The 18,966-nt window shown below is 43.4% G+C and overlaps 1 protein-coding gene and 1 pseudogene across 1 annotated transcript in view; one reads left to right on the forward strand and one right to left on the reverse strand.

The window, feature by feature from the left end:
- Positions 1-7,220: 7,220 nt before the first annotated feature.
- The window catches only part of PCYT1B (phosphate cytidylyltransferase 1B, choline), a 148,188-nt gene continuing 136,442 nt past the window's right edge, over positions 7,221-18,966 (reverse strand). The window contains exon 8 of the mRNA XM_007956406.2: positions 7,221-7,433. Within this exon, the coding sequence (XP_007954597.1) occupies positions 7,221-7,433 (213 nt within the window). The remainder of the gene's footprint in view (positions 7,434-18,966) is intronic.
- LOC103210488 lies at positions 12,062-15,317 on the forward strand (annotated as a pseudogene).

An 18,966-nucleotide genomic window follows, 5' to 3' on the forward strand; every position in this document is an offset into this window, starting at 1 on the left:
GCTCTTTTTCTGTCCAATTAGGAGAGTTGAAACTTTTCCATGTGAGGCCCCAAGCCAATTTTTAAGGAAAGAGTGTGAGCTCATGCCTTCAGCAGCCTTACTACTGCTCACTGGCCTAGCTAAGGGATGACATTGTCAGTCTCCTCTGTTCAGCCCAAACAGCAATTTCTAATAAATAGAAAATCTACTTTTTTTTCTATCTGCTTTTTCTGTTTCCCCCCACTGTAAGTAAAAGATGACAATCTTTGCATTCTGAAAAGTTAGAGCAGTCTACTCCCAAAAGATTAGCAAAATAATTGTAAAATTCTGCTTGGTAGAATCAGGATTGGTGGCCAGAAACATGGAATTTTCATTAAGAGCTCAGTAAAGTCAAAGGTAGGTCCAGTCAGGAGAGACCAGAGCTGAGAGTTAGGCTATTAACCTGAAATGGGGGACTAGTGCGGGGGGCGGGGGTTATATCTCCAGCACCTAGTGGCTCACTCAAGTGTTTATTGAACATGTTACACAGGACTTTATGGCAGACCTGAAATTATAATGCAAATCCAAGGATATGACAGGAAGGTAAGTTACTCTATAAAGGAGTATGGTTTACATTGATACTGAATGGCTGGAAGCGAGTCCCAGCTTCAACTCGCTGTGATCAGCATCCAAAGGACCAGAAAAAATAATAATAAAAAAAAAAAGCCAAGGGAAGAATAGGCAGGAAACAGACTTTGCCTGTCAGCCAGAAATTTTATCCATGGACTTTTTCCAGCAGGAATTTTATTTAATGATCAGGGACTTGGTCAGCTGCGCTTACACTTGTCTTCTTGGAATAGCCCAAGTGTGTATTGGTGGGTAGGTAGAGGGAATGGGAAGAGGGGGACTGTTGAACTTCCTTCCCTGTCAACCATAGCTCCATATTCGTAAGTTGAGGATTCAATACTTTCTTCCCTTACAAACAAATTAGCATTTTTATTTGGGTCAGGCATCTCCCTTTGTCTTGTGCTTCTCTTGTGGGCATCAAGACTCTAGAGAAACATCTGAGCACATCCATCAGCAGTAGGTGTAGCAGTGTTTAAAGGAAGGACATCAGTCTATTTGCATGAAGGTTACTATTCCTCAACTCTGCCAGGACCTGGAAAAGGATTCAAGGGCTGTGACCACTGGCTGCAATCACCTTGTGGTAGACAGAATAGTGTCCCTCCTAACAAAGATGTCCATGTCCTAATCCCCAGAACCTGGGAATATGCTGTGTTACGTGGCAAGGGGGAATGAAGGTGGCTAAATAGCTGACCTTAAAATAGGAAGATTATCCTGAATTATCCAGACAGGCCCACTATGATCACAAAGGTCATTAAAAGTGGAAGTGGGAGGCAGAAGACAGAGTGTCAGGGTGATGTAATGTGAGAAAGATTGGACCAGCCATTGCTGGCTTTGAAGATGGAAGAAGTCACAACCCAAGGAATGTGGGCAGCCTCTAGAAGCTGGAAAAGGTATAAAAACAAATTTTCGCCTAGAGTCCCCAGAAGAAGCACAGCCCTGCCAACACCATGACTTTAGCCCAATGAGACCTGTTTCAAACTTCTGACCTCCAGAGCTGCAAAATAAATTTGTGTTGTTTTTAAGCCACTAAGTTTGTCATAATTTGTTATAGCAACAGGAAACTAATGCATACTTCTTCAACATCTTTCAGATGGATAGCAGATACGAAACAAATGGAAAAATAAGTAGTGCCTCAGTGTTCATGTCAATTTGTGATCAGGCTAATAAACAGTATCTTGCCAACACCTGTCCTATGGAACATGAATACCAAACCAGGAAGAAAGACTAGTTATCTCCCCAAGCTATGCAAGGGGTCATGTCTTGACACATGCGTGGTAAGTGATGCCCATGGGTTTTCTTTCAGACTCGGAAATTTTAGTGCAATGGGGTCATTTGCAAGTACAGTAAGGGGAACAGAGATGACTTATAGGAGACAAGTCAATCCTGCTTTGATCATTTCTCTAGTTTTCCACATTCAGTCAACTGCAACTGAGACTCAGCCAATATGGGTGTCTTTTCTAGTACACAAGTTATGGCAATGCAGAAGAGCCTGGCAGTAGGGCCAGTTAGCACCTGCAGGTATTTACACTTTCAATGATATCTTCAGATTTTACTTGATATTGTCTTAAAGAATTTGATCACTGGGTATACCTACTTTGGTGCTTAGAAACTGTCCAGCTCTGTCTGAAAAGCATCTGTGGGAATCTCTATCTTACAGACTACTGATTACCTGGAATACCTGCTGAGTGCCTGGAGAAATTGCTTAGACATTCAATGCCAATAACCAATGAGAAAGCTAATACAAGAGGACTCTGTGTGTGTAGACACATTTGATAATGCCCCTTTTTTTCTGGGGTTATGTTTATTAACAACAGCTAATTCTCTTTGGGGAAAATATCAGTGTCTTTAAATATAAGTTCTATTATACCTTTGGGGCTGATCGTTTGTCCCTTGAGTACATTTCTGAGGTATCATGGAAGTCAAGAAGAAACCTGTCCCTGTTACTCTAAATGCAACCTGTCAAGAATGACTTTGATTTGTGTGGCAAAACCAAGTAATGTATCTTCCTCCATTTTTAGATTAATTCCCTTGCTGACTACAGTCCTGGCTCTATTTCTTCTAGAGTCTAGGCTAATATCAGAACTGTTACCATTTCAAAGAGCTAAACTACTCCAGATAGAGTTCATGGGAGGTCCTACATGACAGGTCTCAGAATATCGACAGCTGCCTTCACTGTTGACATTTGGGACCCTGATTTAGCATCTCCACCTCCATCTCCCTCTCTGCCCCAAGCTGATCAGAGGAGCTTTTCCCCAGGATGGAAAAGTGGTCAAAATGGCCCCTTCCCAAAGTTTAAGTACATTTGAAAAGCCTTCTCTTAGGTGTTAGGAGAAGAAAAGTGAATAGAACCCAAGAGCCTTTTTATCTTGATGCTTGGAATGTGGAGGTTGAGGCATGAAACTGGCCACCTATATTATCAGTTGTAGCTGCTCCAAGGGGCTAGAGACCATCTCTCTAACTTCCCCCTTGGAGAGAATTGAGCACTTGTCCTGGTTTCTCAGTGACGGACAGCATCAAGGCTGGGAGATATTTGGGGACAGTGCAGGCTGCCTCATAAATTCAGTCCCTCACAGACAAAGGAGAACTCAGAAACCATTCAGCCCTTCATTTTACAAAAGCAAGCCCTGAGGCCAGAGTGTGAAGTGGTCACAGAGCAAGTTCTTGGTAGAGCCTACAGTTCAGGTTTCCTGAATGGCTGGCACATGGCTTCTGCCCCTCCCCCAGTGGGGCTATTCCTAAGTAGCTTTTACCTCACCTATGGGTCCTTTGGCAACTCCAAGACTTTAGCAGTTCTGCACAGCACAGAGTTCTCCATGGTGCTTCAGAAGTGCTGGGAGGCCACAGCTGTCAGAGCCATGGGCAGGAACAGCCAGTGGGCCGGAAACTGCTGCTACAGTGTCTGTAGTTTTCCACGGAGCTAGAGCTTATAAATAGGAACACACAGAAGCACACTTTGAAGAAACATGACAAGCAAAAGTGCAATTCTGCATCCCTTTATTTATAAACAGGTCAGGAATGTTCGTTTGAGAGCAGGAGTGGGATTGGAGTGGGGGGGCTGATTCCGTGTTTGCATTATTCAGCACCAGAGCAAATGCTTGGCTATAAGGTCGTGCTTTAACCCAGACACATCGTTGTATACTTGTCTTATATGTACAGCATATCCCTATGGATATATGCACTTCTTATGGCTTTGTCCCTGGACACATTGCAGTAACACAACAATAACAAAAAAAAAAAAAAAAAAAAAAACCTCAAGTCTAGAAGAGTAGTATAAGTTGCAAATGCCTCATGAGCTAATTCTTCCAAGATCTGACAGCCAAGACTAGTGATGAATGGATGCCTGAGACACGGGGACATCTCAGCTGAGCTAGTGACGCCATCACACATCTCTCTCTGGGATATGAGTGGGTGCTGAAATAAGTCCTGCAAACAGACAGAAAATAAACCTGCGCTCCTGCTGTCCCTCCCTCAAAGGATAGAGTTGCAGTAATCACTAGCCTAAGGCATGGAGCCGGAGTTGACTGCCCCAGCTGGGTCCCTTCTATCCAGAGCAAGGCAAAAGCCAGACTTGTGTCTTGGTCCTCTTGAGGTTGGCTTTCCTTGGCCTTTGGAAGGTCCCAGCAGGGGAGCCTTGCCAGAAACGGCATTTAATGTGACTATGACATTCCAATGCCACCCTCATTTCTTAGCTGGTAGAGGAATGAACAGTTGATTTCAGGGTCCCCCTAAGGAGTACGTGGCAGCTAACGCTGAAGTGCTGAAATGAGGAAGCTAGAGAGGCAAGGAGCCAATCCTGCATCCCCAACCCCTAACCTTGGATATATGTGATAGGAACATTTCCTTATTAGCCCTGTAACTTCAAAGGGAGCAGAAAATAGCTACTCACCCACAGCCCACTCTGCTTCAGCCCCGTTTTCTCCCATCCTCATTATCTGTCCATTCCACAATCCTAAATTGCTGTCCACTATCCCTCCTCAGTCTGAAGCTTCCTTCCCTTTCCACAGCAGAAGTTCTTTCCTTGCTTCCCTTCATTCCCGTTTACCTCTCCAAGCTTGTATTATACTTTCTAACTCTCCCATTCCAGCCTTACCTAACTCTTGACGATTACAATTGATCGGCCAACCCAAACAAACAGCAATCCTATCTCCTCCTGGGAGCAGGAGAGTTAGGGGCTCTGAGAAACTGGGAGATGATCAAAAAGTACCAAAACTTGGGTAGGAGGGAATGCAGGGTGAGACCGAGAACCCACTTGTGGGTTGTTTTAGCCCATCTTTGGACTATCCCAGGCATTAGTCATTTCCCATAACTGGCAGCTGTGGTGGCACTTAATCTGATGCATCATGTAGGTGGCACCTGTCAGTATGGTGTGTAAGGCCTGCAAATATTTATTTAATCAGCCTGATACATCAACCCTACACTATTTGCTCCAGAGCAAAATTCAGGTAAAAGTGGATCTGTCTGCACTGGACCATGGAGTAAGGGCCTAAAAGGCCTCCCCAAGAGAGTTTCATCTACAAAGTGAATAAGTCCTGAACTGGATTAAGAGAGATTTATTTTTTCCCCTTTTATCTCTCCAGGCACCTCTTTTTTTTTTTTTTTTTTCCCTTTTCTCTTCCTTTGTTCTCACCATATTCCATTGTTTTACTGGTTTCCTCATCCTTTTACTGCTACAAGTGCAAACCAGTTGCAATGGGAAGTGCAAGCGCCCATTCATCCTGGGTGCATGACAGAAGACAGAGACCAAAGGGGCACAATGGAAGGGTGGGGTTCTTGCCTCTCTCTGCAGAGCAACGTTCTGGGCCTTGACTGCAAAAGAAGTTTCCTCTCACATGCCATGTTCCTGCCAGTCCTCTGCCCTGCACAAATGCTATACAGAGTTCCGGAGAGAAAGTGCCAGGAACAAGGGGGTTACAAGCCAACTTAGCCTCATCGTTTTACTTCCCAACAAACACCACTCATCTCCAGGTGGGCAGGGAGGTAGTTCAACCCCAACACGAGGGGGAAAGACATGCCACCTTCCTTCATTGGTTGCCTCTCTTGTCACCTTAGGTGATTGGTTCCCAAGGCTCTGAAAAGGGAGGCGTTCTCACAACAGATGCTGGGCTCTGCCTGCAAGTTGGTGGTTTGGGCCTCTGCTGAGTCAGGCCCCAGCTCTGTCTCTGGCTTTAATGGGATAGCCAGGAAATGCCTATTTCTACCCAAGAATTGGGTTCTAAACCTTAACTCACGTGAAAAGAAAGACTTGCTCATTTCCCACATGTGATTAAGGAGCAGCAACTTCGGGGAAAAAAGAAACAAACTCAACAGGAATGCTTCAGCCCATTTGGCAGACCTGGGGCCAGGGAAGAACTACCTAGACCTTTCAAATGCTGAGATCGTAACTGAGGCTCTCACAGTTCTACATAAAACTCATCAGAGTCTCCCTTCACCCACAAGTGTAATGGTGAAGCCATGAGAACAACATATTAATTTCCTGGTTGGGACAAAACATTTCTACGGGAATCCAGGATGAGCTTTTGACAAAGTGCCCAAGTCACAAGGGAACCAGGTGGAGAGCAGGAGAGGAGGATATGCTAAAATGCCATCACCATATGTTCATATTGCATATAGTATACATCCCGGATGGCAAGTTTGGAGCATACATAGAACAAATACGTGCAGGTAGCACCCCCTATTGGTATCTATGTGGCTTGGTATGCCAAACTGTTACTTGAGGTCTATGAAACTGTTAAGTGGTCAGAAATGGGAAAAGCCATCCCATAATAGCATCCTTTAAGAAGTAGCTTCAGGAGACATTTACCGTCGACCAAACTTGGAGCCAAAGCAAAGCAGCTCCCATTTTTAAACTATATAGAGGATTCTTTTTTTTCTTTGTTGCATTTCCCACAGATAAATTTCTGGCAAACAGTGACGTCAAACCCACGATAAAAAAGTACAACCAGGAGCACATTAGGCCTTACATGGAGTCCTCCTTGATAAAAGTTTTGTGAATAAGAAGTTAAGCTTCACACTAGATGGCCTTTTATATCTGGCCTAAAGCAAGGCTGCCTTCTACGAGCGACATTCCTGGAATTGGAAAGAGTCAATGCGTTGCGACATCAGGTCTCAGTGGCTGTACTGAGAAGGCTGGCATTTGTCTTTAACTTGACTATTTCAGAAGCACTTTGCCACCTGTAATAGAAACAACTTTATTCTGGCAGCTGGGGTGGTGGGAGGCAACGTGCAGGGCCCTTATGTAGCCTGAAGTAGCAGATTGAGGGAACAGCCGCTTCCACTGCTGGTCTGCTTGGTGTGGATGGATATAAAGACCAAAGCAGAGAACACCCTATTCAGTGAATGTCTCTCTATGGCAGTCTGCTTCTTTTCTTAATAAGGTTAAAGTAGAGTGATTCTAGATGATGCTAAGGTTTGTGTAGCTGTCCAGCTGCAACTCTATGCTGAGCCCAAGTCTTGGGTTGTGTGGAGACTGAGGGAGAACAGGTCCCAAGACCTTGCCTTACCAGAGAGGTCAGGGTCTCCCTGCCAAGCTGCAGCTTCTGTGACGATAACCTTCCCAACACCACTCAGGCATCCCGCATAACCTCACCCTCCTCCCCACCCTGTGTGGTGTGGCTCTTGTCATCCACCAGCAGCCTTTACTTCTCATCCTCGTCCCCCTCGCTCATGCTGCTGATGGAGGCTGAGGCTGCTTTGGGTGAGGAGGGGGGTGAAGTTTTGTTCGGGAGCCATGGGAAAGTGGGTGACGGAGAGCGGGAAGGGGAACGGCTCCTGGTTGGGCTGCTCATAGGGCTCTGCTTCGGGGATAAGGCCTGCAGCATCCGGCTACTCCTCTCCTGGAACATCTGCTTCTAGAGAGAGATTTGAGAGAAGGTGTCTGTTAACTTAGCAATATGAGGTAACAGCAAAACGAAACGGAAAGGCAGGAAGGAGAGCCGCTCCTCAGAAACAGTTTTAGGAGTGTGCACGTGCACACCTGTTCCTATAAACATAGACCTGTACAACATTTCACATCTTCAAAGACCATCTATGGTAAGCAATTGAGGGAAATTCTGGGGCAGCGGGATGTTGATATGTAAGATTACTGTCACTGCTGGTTCTTGGAGCCCTTTCCTTTTTCCCTTCCTTTCTTCCATCTATAAAATTTAACTATTATTTGCCAAAGGAGCTCTGGTGGTTTAGTAGTTAAAGCATTCAGCTGCTAGCCAAAGGGTTGGTGGTTCAAACCCACTAGCCATTCCATGGGAGAAAGATGAGGCAGCCCGCTTCTGCAAAGCTTTACAGCAGTGGAAGCCCCATGGGGTGGTTCTGCTCTGTCCTGTAGGGTCACTAGCAGTCAGAATCGACTTGATGGTAATGGATTTTGTTTTTTGGTTTATTATTTGCCAAGTCCAAAAAACCAAACTCACTGCCACTGAGTCGATTGTGACTCATAGCAACCCCTTGTTGGGTTTCTGAGGCATTATCTCTATGGAGGTAGATTGCCCCATCTTCCTTCCGAGGAGTGGCCGATGGGTTTGAACCACCAGCCTTCTGGTTAGTAGTCAAATGTTGTAGACACTATGCCACCAGAGCTCCCTATTATTTGCCAAGCAAATAATATACTAAGTGCTGGAGAGGTGCCAGTTGCCATCAAGTTGATTTTGACTCATGGTGACCTCATGTGTGACAAAGTCAAACTGCCCTCCACTGGGTTCTCCATGGCTGATTTTTCATTAGTAGGTCACCAGGGCTTTTTCCCAGGGCACCTCGGGGTGGACTCAAGCCACCAGCCTTTCACTTAGCAGCTGAGCACGTTAACTGTTTGTACCACCCAGGGACGTCACTGGAGGGTTAGCAGCAAATAAAAGAAAAGCTCTTGTTTTCATGGGTCTGAGGAGGAATCGGACAACAAGTTCAATCACTAAAATATACGGAAGGGCAGGTGGAGACAGGGAGATGTGAGAAAAATAAAACAAGGAGAAAGGAGAGTGAGTGGGGGTGTGGCGGTAGTGGTGGGTAGGGTGCAATTATGAACAGAGTGCTCAGCGAAGACCTTGCTGAGAAGATGCTATCTGAGCAGACCTAAAAGAGATGAGAGAAGGGAATCCGGAGGAAGAGCATTCTAAACAGGGAACCCCAGGAAGGGAACATGCAATGCATGTCCTAGGAAGAGCAAAGAGGCTGTTGGGGCAGGAGTAGAGCAGCTGGGAAGTGGGGAGCATCAGGAGATCACCAGAGAGGGAATGGTGTCATGGAAGTCTTGGCAGTTGTGATGAGAACTTTGCCTTTTCCTCAGAGGAGAAGGAGCGTTGCCTGTTCAAGGAAGAACAAGATGGCAGTTGTACCTGCAGTAAAGTGAATGGTGGGGAGGGGAGCGTGGCAGGCATTAGGTGGAGGTAAGGCCAGAGAAACAATTAGAAGGCTGTTTCACATAGTGTGGTGGTGAGCAGGTAAGAATTTTGTCTTTTACTCTGAGAAGAAGCAAAACATCTGGAGAATTCTGAGCAAAGGAATAACAAAATCTAAATTTTTATTTATTTATTTTTTAACAACCACTCTGGCTACTGTGCGGGGAACAGACTACAGTGAAGCAAGGGCATGAACAGGGAAACAGTGAAGAGTCCATTGAAATCAGAGGCCAAGATTATGATGGCAGCTTGAACAAGGGTGATAGCAGTGCAGATTGTGAGAAATGGTTGAATTCTGGGTATATTTTTTCCCATGTTTTTATTAAGGTTTGAGTCTTGATAAACACATACAGCTGTGTAACCATTACCACACTCAAGGCATAGGAGAGCTCCCTCAGCCCCGAAATTCCTTCAGGACCCTTTGTAGTCACCCCTTGCACAGCCTCTGGCAACAGATCTGACTTCTATCCCTGCAGTTTTGCCTTTTCCAGAATGACATACAAATGGGATCATGCAGTATGTGGTCTGGCTGTATTTTGAAGGAAGAGCCAACAGGACTCCCCGACAGATGGGATGTGGGGTGTGGGAGGAAGAGGAATCAAGTGACTCAGAGGAGGAGTTAAGCAAGTTCAGTTTCTGGCCTGGGAAACCAGAAAGCCATCAATGCCATTTACTGGTAGGGGGAAGACTGCTGGGAGTAGGGGTAGGGGTGGAAGGCAGTTCTGGTTTGGTAAGATCTGTTTTCCAGTTTGGGACCTCAGGTGGCTATTGCCTGTTGCTTTCAGAACTAAGCCCTTACCTGACGTAGCCCTTCCCTGATGTTGCCCTTCACCTTCTGAGAAACCTCGTCCAGGCCCTGAGTCCCCAGCCACCATGCTTCCCATCTGACAGGGCCTTCTCCCTTTTGCTGGCTGCTCAGCCCCCAGACGCTCCATTCCATCCCTTTAGAGCACTCTGCCTGGGGGCCTGGCCCTCAATTCTATGGATTGCTCATAGCTGAGTTTCAGTCCCCAGCAACTTGGTCTAATCTTCTGATCTTAAATTGGTCCTAAGAGTCAATTCTCATACCAGCCATTTTGCACTTGACTTAGTGTTTGGGTGTGGGCTGTGTAAGCTGGCGGAGGACTGGCTTTCCAAGGAGGTGGACCTGTGTACCGAGTCCTTAAGTGCAAGTGGCTTGGGTGACTAGAACCTCAAGTACTTATGGGGCGACAGTAGGCTGGGGCTAGAAAGCCAGGAGGGGGTTGGGGCACCCATGAGCCCTGGAAGGATTTTAATCAAAGGAAGAGTATGACCATGTTTGTGTTTTAGAAGTATCTTTGGATGTGAGCATAAAAACAGAAAGAGACCATTAAGGAAAAGACTGATGTTTGACTACATAGAAATTTACAACTCCTGTACCTCAAAAAACAATATAAAAGGCAAATTTTTAAAATGGGGAAAGTTTTACAACATTTAGCTACACATTATGTATCTTAGTATATAAACAGAACTTATAAATTAAAAAGGTAAAAATGATGGAAACAACCTAAGTGCCCATCAACAGAAGGAATACTATGCAGCCATAAAGAATAATGATGAGTTCTCAAAATATATAACATGGATGAATCTGGAGGGCATTATGCTGAGTGAAATAAGTCAATCACAAAAGGACAAATACTGGATGATTTGATTTTTATAAAAGTACAAGAATAGATATACATACAGAAACCATGTTCATTGGTAGTTCAGAGAAAAGAAGGGGAAGGAGGAGGGATCACTCTCTAGATACCAAAAAACCAAACCCACTGCCACTGAGTTGATTCCAACTCACAGAGATCCCCATTGGGTTTCCAAGGTGGTAAATCTTTACGGAAGTAGATTGCCCCATCTTATTTCTGTGGAGCAGCTGGTGGGTTTGAACCACCAACCTTCTGGTTAGCAGTCAAATGCCTTATTTGGTGATAAGATAGGTAACACCAAATGTGGGTAAAGTGTGCACAACTTGAGCAAGGCAAATGATGTTACTAGGATGTACATAAGAATAAGGGACCTTTTTGGTAAATGCTGTAACATATACAATTTTGAAACAACAGCAACAACCACAAAATATGTGTGTGGTCACATATGTAGGTATGCACAGGTAAATATATGTGTGTATATATGTGAGTACATATAGGTGTATCTATAGACATGTGTATATATGTGTATGTGTGTGTTACATATATATTCATAGGGGCACAGTTATGGATATTTCTTAGACATGACCAAATACATTACGGGATTGACTTACTGGGTTGAAAGTCTTAGGATCATAGTCTCGTGGGACAACTCCGTCAATTGGCATAATATAGTTCATAAAGATTATGTTCTACATTCTAGTTTGCTGAGTAGTGTCTGGGGTCTTAAAAGCTTGCAAGTGGTCATCTAAGTAAGATATAACTAATGTTCTCTACTTGTCTGGGGCAAAAGAAAAAGAAGGAAATCAAAGACTCAAAGAAGAAACTAGTCCTTAGGACTAATGACCTACAGGAACCATGGCCTCATCTATCCTGAGACCAGAAGAACTAGATGGTGCCTGGCTACCACTATCAACCATTCTGATCAGGGACACAATAGATGGACCCTGGTAATAGGAGGAAAAGGTAGAAAAGTCAAAATCTGAAAAAGTCCACACTTACTGGCCTGGTTGAAACTAGAGAAATCCCCAAGACTATCACCCTGAGGGACCCTTTAAACTTTGAACTGAAACTACTCCTAGAGGTCACCACTTAGCTAAATTAACAGATTGGCTCATAAAATAAACAATATCACCTGTGAGAACTGTGCTCTTTTAAAAAAGTCATCTATATGAGACCAAGTCATCTATATGAGTGATCTATATAGTGATCAACATTTACTCTAAAGCAAAGATGAGAGGGTAAGGGGGGGCACAGGGAAACTAGATTAGTGAAAATAGAGCAACCAGAGCAGAAATAATGAGAACTATTTGACATACTGCAAAAAATGTAATTGATGTCACTGAACAATTTGTATAGAAATTCTTAAATGTGTAAGAGTTCTCTGAAAACACAGTAAGAAAGAACTTTTTTTTTTTTTTTAGGGAAGAGATGCTGAGGTGCATGCATCCCTGGCATAGGCCCTCACTGAGCTGTAGTTGCAGAAGACTGTGCCTTCTGAAGCAGTATTCATTTACAAAATGCAAAAGTTGCAGTCCCCAGAATTTCAGTCACTTTTCACAGAAGGATTAAAGAGTCTGACAGAATTACTTGTCAAAGAAAATCATTAGTTAAGAATAGCAGGAAGAGTGGTGAGGGGTTTATTAAATGGAATAAAGCCTCCAGATACAGATTTTCCAACTACAGCCATCCCTGCTCAAATGAATGAGATGTTTCAGGCTGCCGGGAATCGTATGGTCAACAACAAAGGAGAAAAAACATGGAAGGATCACTGTCAGGCTTCATGAAGGAAATTTTGAAATTACTACACTATGGGTTGATGTCCTCACAGATGGAAGACATGCTGAGGTAGAGTTCACAACTGACTGGCAGAGAGATGCTGATCTCACAATTAATTCTATGCTTTTAGGTTTTAGTGGTACTTTATGTGGTAGTTAAGGTTGTGGGTCACCTTGGCTGGGCAGTGACTTTGAGTGGCTTGGCAGATGGATGTAGTTATTCCCCATGATGAGATTGGACGTGGTGTCATCACCTACATTGTGGAATCTGCTGTGAGCAGCTAATCAGTTGAAGGAGAGTTGCCTTCAGGGTGTGGCCTGCTTCTAGTATATATAGAAAGGATCCTGCGTTTGGTTGAGTCTTAATCTCCAGTTTCTGGACTTGAACCAGTGGTGTTCTGGTTCCCTAGTTCAGCCCTGACAAGAATATACCACAAATGGGGTGGCCTTAACAAACAGGAGTTTATTCTTACAATTTGGAGGCTTTAAGTCCATGTTCAAAGTGCCAGGCTCTAGGGGCTTGGTGAAAACCCCTCAACCTTGGGGTCTAGCTTTGCCTCCTGCTCCCGGCCCACTGGAGCTAGAGGCATTTCTTCACTCAGACAGCTGTTGGCTGCTGAGGCTGAGAAGCCCTAAGTTTGACAAGTAAAAAGGCATAGTCCCCATGTTACCAATCCACACGGCAGGACATTAACTTAAGTCCACCGTAAGTTCCAAGGTCAGCAGAGCATAGCAGGCTGCTGAGCAATGACACGGCTACATGCAGGGTCCAAGCATGCCAAAGGCTAGTGACCATTCTCAAAACTTCTCCTTATATACAGGAAGCAGATCACATCCCAAAGGCAGCTACTCAGCTGTTCACAATAGATTCCACCATGGAGTTGATTGCCAGTCTCATCATGGGGAATAACTACCACCAGCTGCCCAGCCACTCAACCAGGCCCAGCCAAGTTGACACACAAACATAACCACCACAAGTGGCCTGCTATGTTGCCTTTGCAGCCTGTGAGTCAACAATCTGCCATTTTACCTGCCAATCTCGGGTTCAGCAGCCTCAGCAGCCAGCAGCTGTGTGAATCAGAAGCCTCCAGCTTGCTCCAGTGGGCCTGGAAGGCAGGGCTGAAACCCAAGGTTGGGCCTCCTCCAAGTCCCCAGAGCTGGCACTCTGAACTCGAACTTCTAGCCTAGTCTTCCCCTAGAGCCAGCACTCTGAATTCAACTTCTAGCCTCCTAAACAGTAAGAGAAGAAATTTCTGTTTGTTGAAGCCATCCACTTGTGGTATTTCTGTTATAGCAGCACTAGAGAACTAAGACACCTTATTGGATTACTTTAAGGAGCTCTGGTGGTGTAGTGGTTAAAGCATTTGACTGCTAACCAAAAGCTTGGCAGTTTGAACCCATCAGCCACTTATCAGGAGAAAGATGAGGCAATCTGTTTCCGTAAAAGATTTCCAGCCTTGGAACCCCTATGGGGCAGTTCCACTCCATCCTGTAGAGTCACTGTGAATCAGCATTGACTTGATGGCAGTGGGATTGGTTTGGTTTGGTTTTTTGTTTTATTTGACTACTTTAATGTGTATGAAGATTTTAAAAATAAAGAAGTTCAAAGAGTTGGGCATGCTTAACAGAGAATAAAAGAAAATTATCTTCAAATTTTAAGATATTTCAGATTTTATAGGAGAATTACAGAAAAACCTGGTGACTATGATCCTGAAACTTTGGAAGCAATTGCAGAAAGTGCAAAAGGCTTGGCTGGAATATCAGGAAGAGAGGATTTGGATGGAATTGAAAAAAATTCTTGTTGGTAATCATGTAAATCATTTGATTCATGTCTGATCCTGATGTGGCTCCTTACATAGGTTTACCTGCTAATCCAAGTTTAGAAGAATTTAACAAATACAGTGAAACTTTAAAATGTTGAAGGTTTTTTCACCAAAACGCATGACTCTCTTGGCTTCATTATTCAGAGTACAGAATGATATCACAACATTGGATTTGAGGTTGAAGATTTCTAAAAGAAGAGAAGAATGTTGGCTTATTTATAGTTAAAAGTAGGAATGATTTCATTAAAGTAACTGAAAGTTCAGAATCATTGAAACTGTATCAGGACTTCATTATAGATTCAATGGAATCTGACACAGCTACAGACATACCTCATTTTATTGCGCTTCACAGATATTGCGATTTTTACAAATTGAAGGTTTATGGCAACCTGGTGTCGAGGAAGTCTATTGGCACCATTTTTCCAACAGCATGTGCTCACTTCATGTCTCTGTCTGACATTTCGGTAATTTTCACAATAGCTCAAACTTTTTCATAATGCTTTTGCACACTTAATTGAGTATAGCATAGTGTAAACATAATTTTATATGCAAACCAAAAAAAATTTGTATGACTAGCTTTATTGTGGGAGCTCTGGTGGCATAGTGCCTAAGGCATTTGACTGTTAACCAGAAGGCTGGCGGTTCAAACCCACCAGCCACTCCTCAGAAGGAAGGCTGGGCAATCTACTTCCGTAGTGATACTGCCTCAGAAACCCAAGGAGGGGTCGCTATGAGTCAGATCCCACTAAAAGGCAGTGAGGTTTTTTTTGTTTTTTTGTTTTTTTTTAGCTTTATTGCAATATTCACTTCATTGTGGTGGTCTGGAATGGAACCTGAAATATCTTTGAGATGTGCCTGTACTTGTGTATGTAAAATACTGAAGTACTGAGTAAACAGCATTCTCTGAAAGAAGTGCAGCAGTGGTCCATTCCTCTGTTTCCTGTAAGTGGCCATGACATGAGGAGAGTGGGCATTTCTTCAGGAAAAGAAATTGGAGCCCTATTACATCAGTTGTGAGAACAGTAGGGAAACAATGGAGACCAAACGGAGAAAAATGAAGTGCTGAATTACATAAAGAAGAACTGATGAGAGCTGGCTACTAGAGGGTGGAAATTTTTTGGTAAAATTAGGTTTTTTGTCACCCCTCCCTTGGTGAGATTTAAGAGACTTGAATATACTGCAGAATAAAACTCTGCTTTGAGAAGCTGAGAAGAATAAGGATCTTATTTGTGAAGTGTAAATATATTTCAGGCACAAAACTCTACTAAAGTCTACTTCCTTTTCATGTGATTTATACTGTTGAACCTTATCATTCTTTTGGAATAGTTCCTACTGAGACAGTACAGTTGGCTTCTCCTGCCTTTACCTAGGGTTTTTGGTGGCGGTGGTGGTGGCAGCATAGGGAACTACTAAGATTAATCTTAAAAAATACTGACTATCCTGGAGAAGAAAAGATTTTGTAATGTTTGCAGGTATAACAAGTGGGTTATTTTGTAAAACCATTCTCTACTTTGTCAGTTCTTATCAGAATTCCAGAATAAACTTAAGCTTGAAGGGATAAAACAAAAAAAGGTAAGAAAACCTTAATAGGGTTTATGGGCATATGGGTGATAGCTAAAGGACAGACCAAAAAACCCAAAGCAGTTGCCACTGAGTAGACTCCAACTCATGGCAACCCCATGGGTGCAGAGCAAAAATGTGCTCCCTGAGGCTTTCAGTGGCGGATGTTTTGGACATAGATCACCAGGTCTTTCTTCCACAGTGCCCACAGGTGGACTCTACTGCCAACTTTTCATTTAGCAGGCAAGGCTGTTAATCATTTGCACCACCCAGGCACTCCAGCTAAAGGATATGGGGTTTCTTTTTGAGATGATGAAAATATTCTGAAATGACTGTGATGGTTGCACATGTCTGCAAATATACTAAAAACTTATCGAATCGTACACTTTAAACAGGTGGCTTGTAGGCAATGTGAATTACATCTCAAGAAAACTGTTCTTTAAAAAGTACTGTCCAAAGAAAAGTGGGCATATGACAATGTACAGGCAACTCATAAATGAAGGTGTATACATCAACTATAGAAAGTGTTCAGGACTTGGACCTGGACATTTTCATCACATACTCTATAGGAGAGTCCTGATGAAAAGGGGGAAAATACAGAACCGAATTTCAAATTCTCATGGACCCCAGGCTTACTGTAGCCATGAAGTTTGGATGAACCCCTGACACTATTATTCTGAGACAATCTTTAAATCTTAAACCAAAAATATCTCCTGAGGTCTTCTTCAAACCCAACAATAGTTCAGCTGAACTAGTGAACAATGTCTGCTTTGGGCATTGTGCCCTTTGAAGAACTATCTCTATAGGACAAACTGACAGCATCAACTTGAAAGAATAGATAGGAAATTTAAGGGGCAGTGAATTTATGTTAATGGGGGAGGAACAACTCAGAAAAGGAGGGTGAGAATGGTTGCCCAACTCGAAAGATGTCATCAGCGTCACTAAATGGTATGTATAGAAACTGTTAAGGAGCTCCGGTTGTGCAGTACCTAAGGCATTTGACCACTAACCAGAAGGTTGGTGGTTCAAACCCACCAGCTACTCCGTGGAAGGAAGACTGGCAGTCTACTTCCATAGTGATACTGCCTCAGAAACCCAAAGGGGGTTGCTATGAGTCAGAATGCACTCAATGGCAGTAAGTTTGTTTTGTTTTTGTTTTTTTTTAGTAGAAACTGTTGAATTGGTGTATGTTTTGCTGTGCATATTCTCAACAACAACAAAAAAATATGTTTTTTCAAAAAAGAGAGAAGCTTTGAAGCTTTGGATTGTATATCACTCATCCATATCTTTTTAGTTCTTTTTTTCCTATAACTTTGTATTGTGATTTGAGTGAAAGTTTACAGAGCACATTGGTTTTCCCTTCACCCATATCTTCTATGTAGCCAAACCATGGGATCTAAATCAGCCACACAGAGGTATGTACTGCCAGTCAGGGTACAGCACTATTCTTGCTCTACTGAACCATACTTCCTCAATGCCATTCATTAATAAAGAAATTCACCTATTAAAAATCGTGTTCAGTGCCACTAGTAAATAAATGCAAATGATGGAAATGAAGAACTTGTGTTACCAATCACATTGCTAAAGTTATTTTTATTTTTTTGTTATTTAATTTCTAAGGGCCAGTGTTGATGAGGGTGCAAGAAAAGGGTGACGCTCACGTACGGCTGGGGCTGGTGATAAAAGGTGAATGCTTTCCTGAGAGGTCATTTGTCGCTAGGTGCAAAAGCTGCTTTCCAGCGGAGATCATCAGCGATGGGAGGGAAGACTTTCTATGTTCACGAATGTTCATTGTACCATCATGACAGATAAAACTGCAAACGCCTGAAAAAGGTTTGTGAAATCTTGTACAACTCTGAGATTATATACTGTGCAGCTGATGACAATCAGGTTCTGAAAGACCATTTAATGATGGAAGAAAATGTTCGTGAGGTACTGCGAAGTAAAAAGGACTTTCCGAAATGGTCAGCAGGAGTCCACTTCTGTAAGAGGAGTGTATGCAAATGAGAATGGAAAAAGACTGGGGCAGGACCCCAAAATACTAACAGGGACTGCTCTGAGCCATGAGCTGCAGGTGATTCTTTTTTCCTTTTATTTCTAATATTTCTATCTTGAACATATATTACTTTTATCATCTTAAAAAGAGAAAAAGAACTCAGATAATCAAGGCATGGAAGTCAGGTGAGAAAATCTGAAGTCCTCAGGCACACCATCAACCACTTCCCCAACAGGCCACTCCAACTCTCCGACCCCCTCTGCCCTCACGCTCATTTTCTCTTTACAAGTTCTGTTGTTATTGGATCGATTCGGACTCATGAGGACACATGGCGAGTCCATGTGTGCAAAGCAGAACTGCTGGAGAGGGTTTTCAAGGCTATGACCATTCAGAAGCAGATTGCCAGGCCTTTCTTCTGAGGTGGCTCTGGGTGGATTCAAACTGACAGCCTTTGGGCTAATAGTTGAGTGCTTAACCATTTCCTTTGTGCCACCCCAAAAAAGCAAACCAAACTCACTGCCATCCAGTTGATTCCCACTCATAGTGACCCTATAGGGCAGAGTAGAACTGCCCCATAGGGTTTCCAAGGCTGTAAATCTTTATAGGAACAGACTGCCACATCTTTCTCCTGAGGAGAAGCTGGTGGGTTCAAACTGCCAACCTCTGTTTAGTAGCCGAATGCTTTAAACACTGAACCACCAAAGCTCCTTTGTGCCACCCAGCCATGTTAATTTACAAGCTCTAGCTCATTACTTTTTAAAGAGTCCCAACCTTCCTCTAGCAGATATACTAGAGATGATTTGCTGATCACTAACATTCTTTCCAAGGAGGTCTGGTGGCACAGTGCCTAAGGCATTTGCCTGCTAACCAGAAGGTTGGCAGTTCAAACCCACCAGCTGCTCCATGGAAGGAAGATGGGGCAATTTACCTCTGTAAAGATTCACCACCTTAGAAACCCAATGGGGGTCGCTATGATAAATTTGATGGCAGTGAGTGAGTTAAGATTCTTTCCAAGTAAAATGAAATGCCTCACAACTTCAACTTTTCTCCATTTATCAAGATATTGCTTACTGGTCCAGTTGTGAGGATTTTTCTTTTCTTTATGTTGAGGTGTAATCCACACTGAAGGCTGTAGTCTTTCACCTTCATCAGTAAGTGCTTCAAGTTCTCTTCACTTTC

This window comes from Orycteropus afer, unplaced genomic scaffold (genome assembly GCF_000298275.1).
Source record: "Orycteropus afer afer isolate SDZICR_OR568_19922 unplaced genomic scaffold, OryAfe1.0 scaffold00617, whole genome shotgun sequence".
NCBI classification, from domain to species: Eukaryota; Metazoa; Chordata; class Mammalia; order Tubulidentata; family Orycteropodidae; genus Orycteropus; species Orycteropus afer.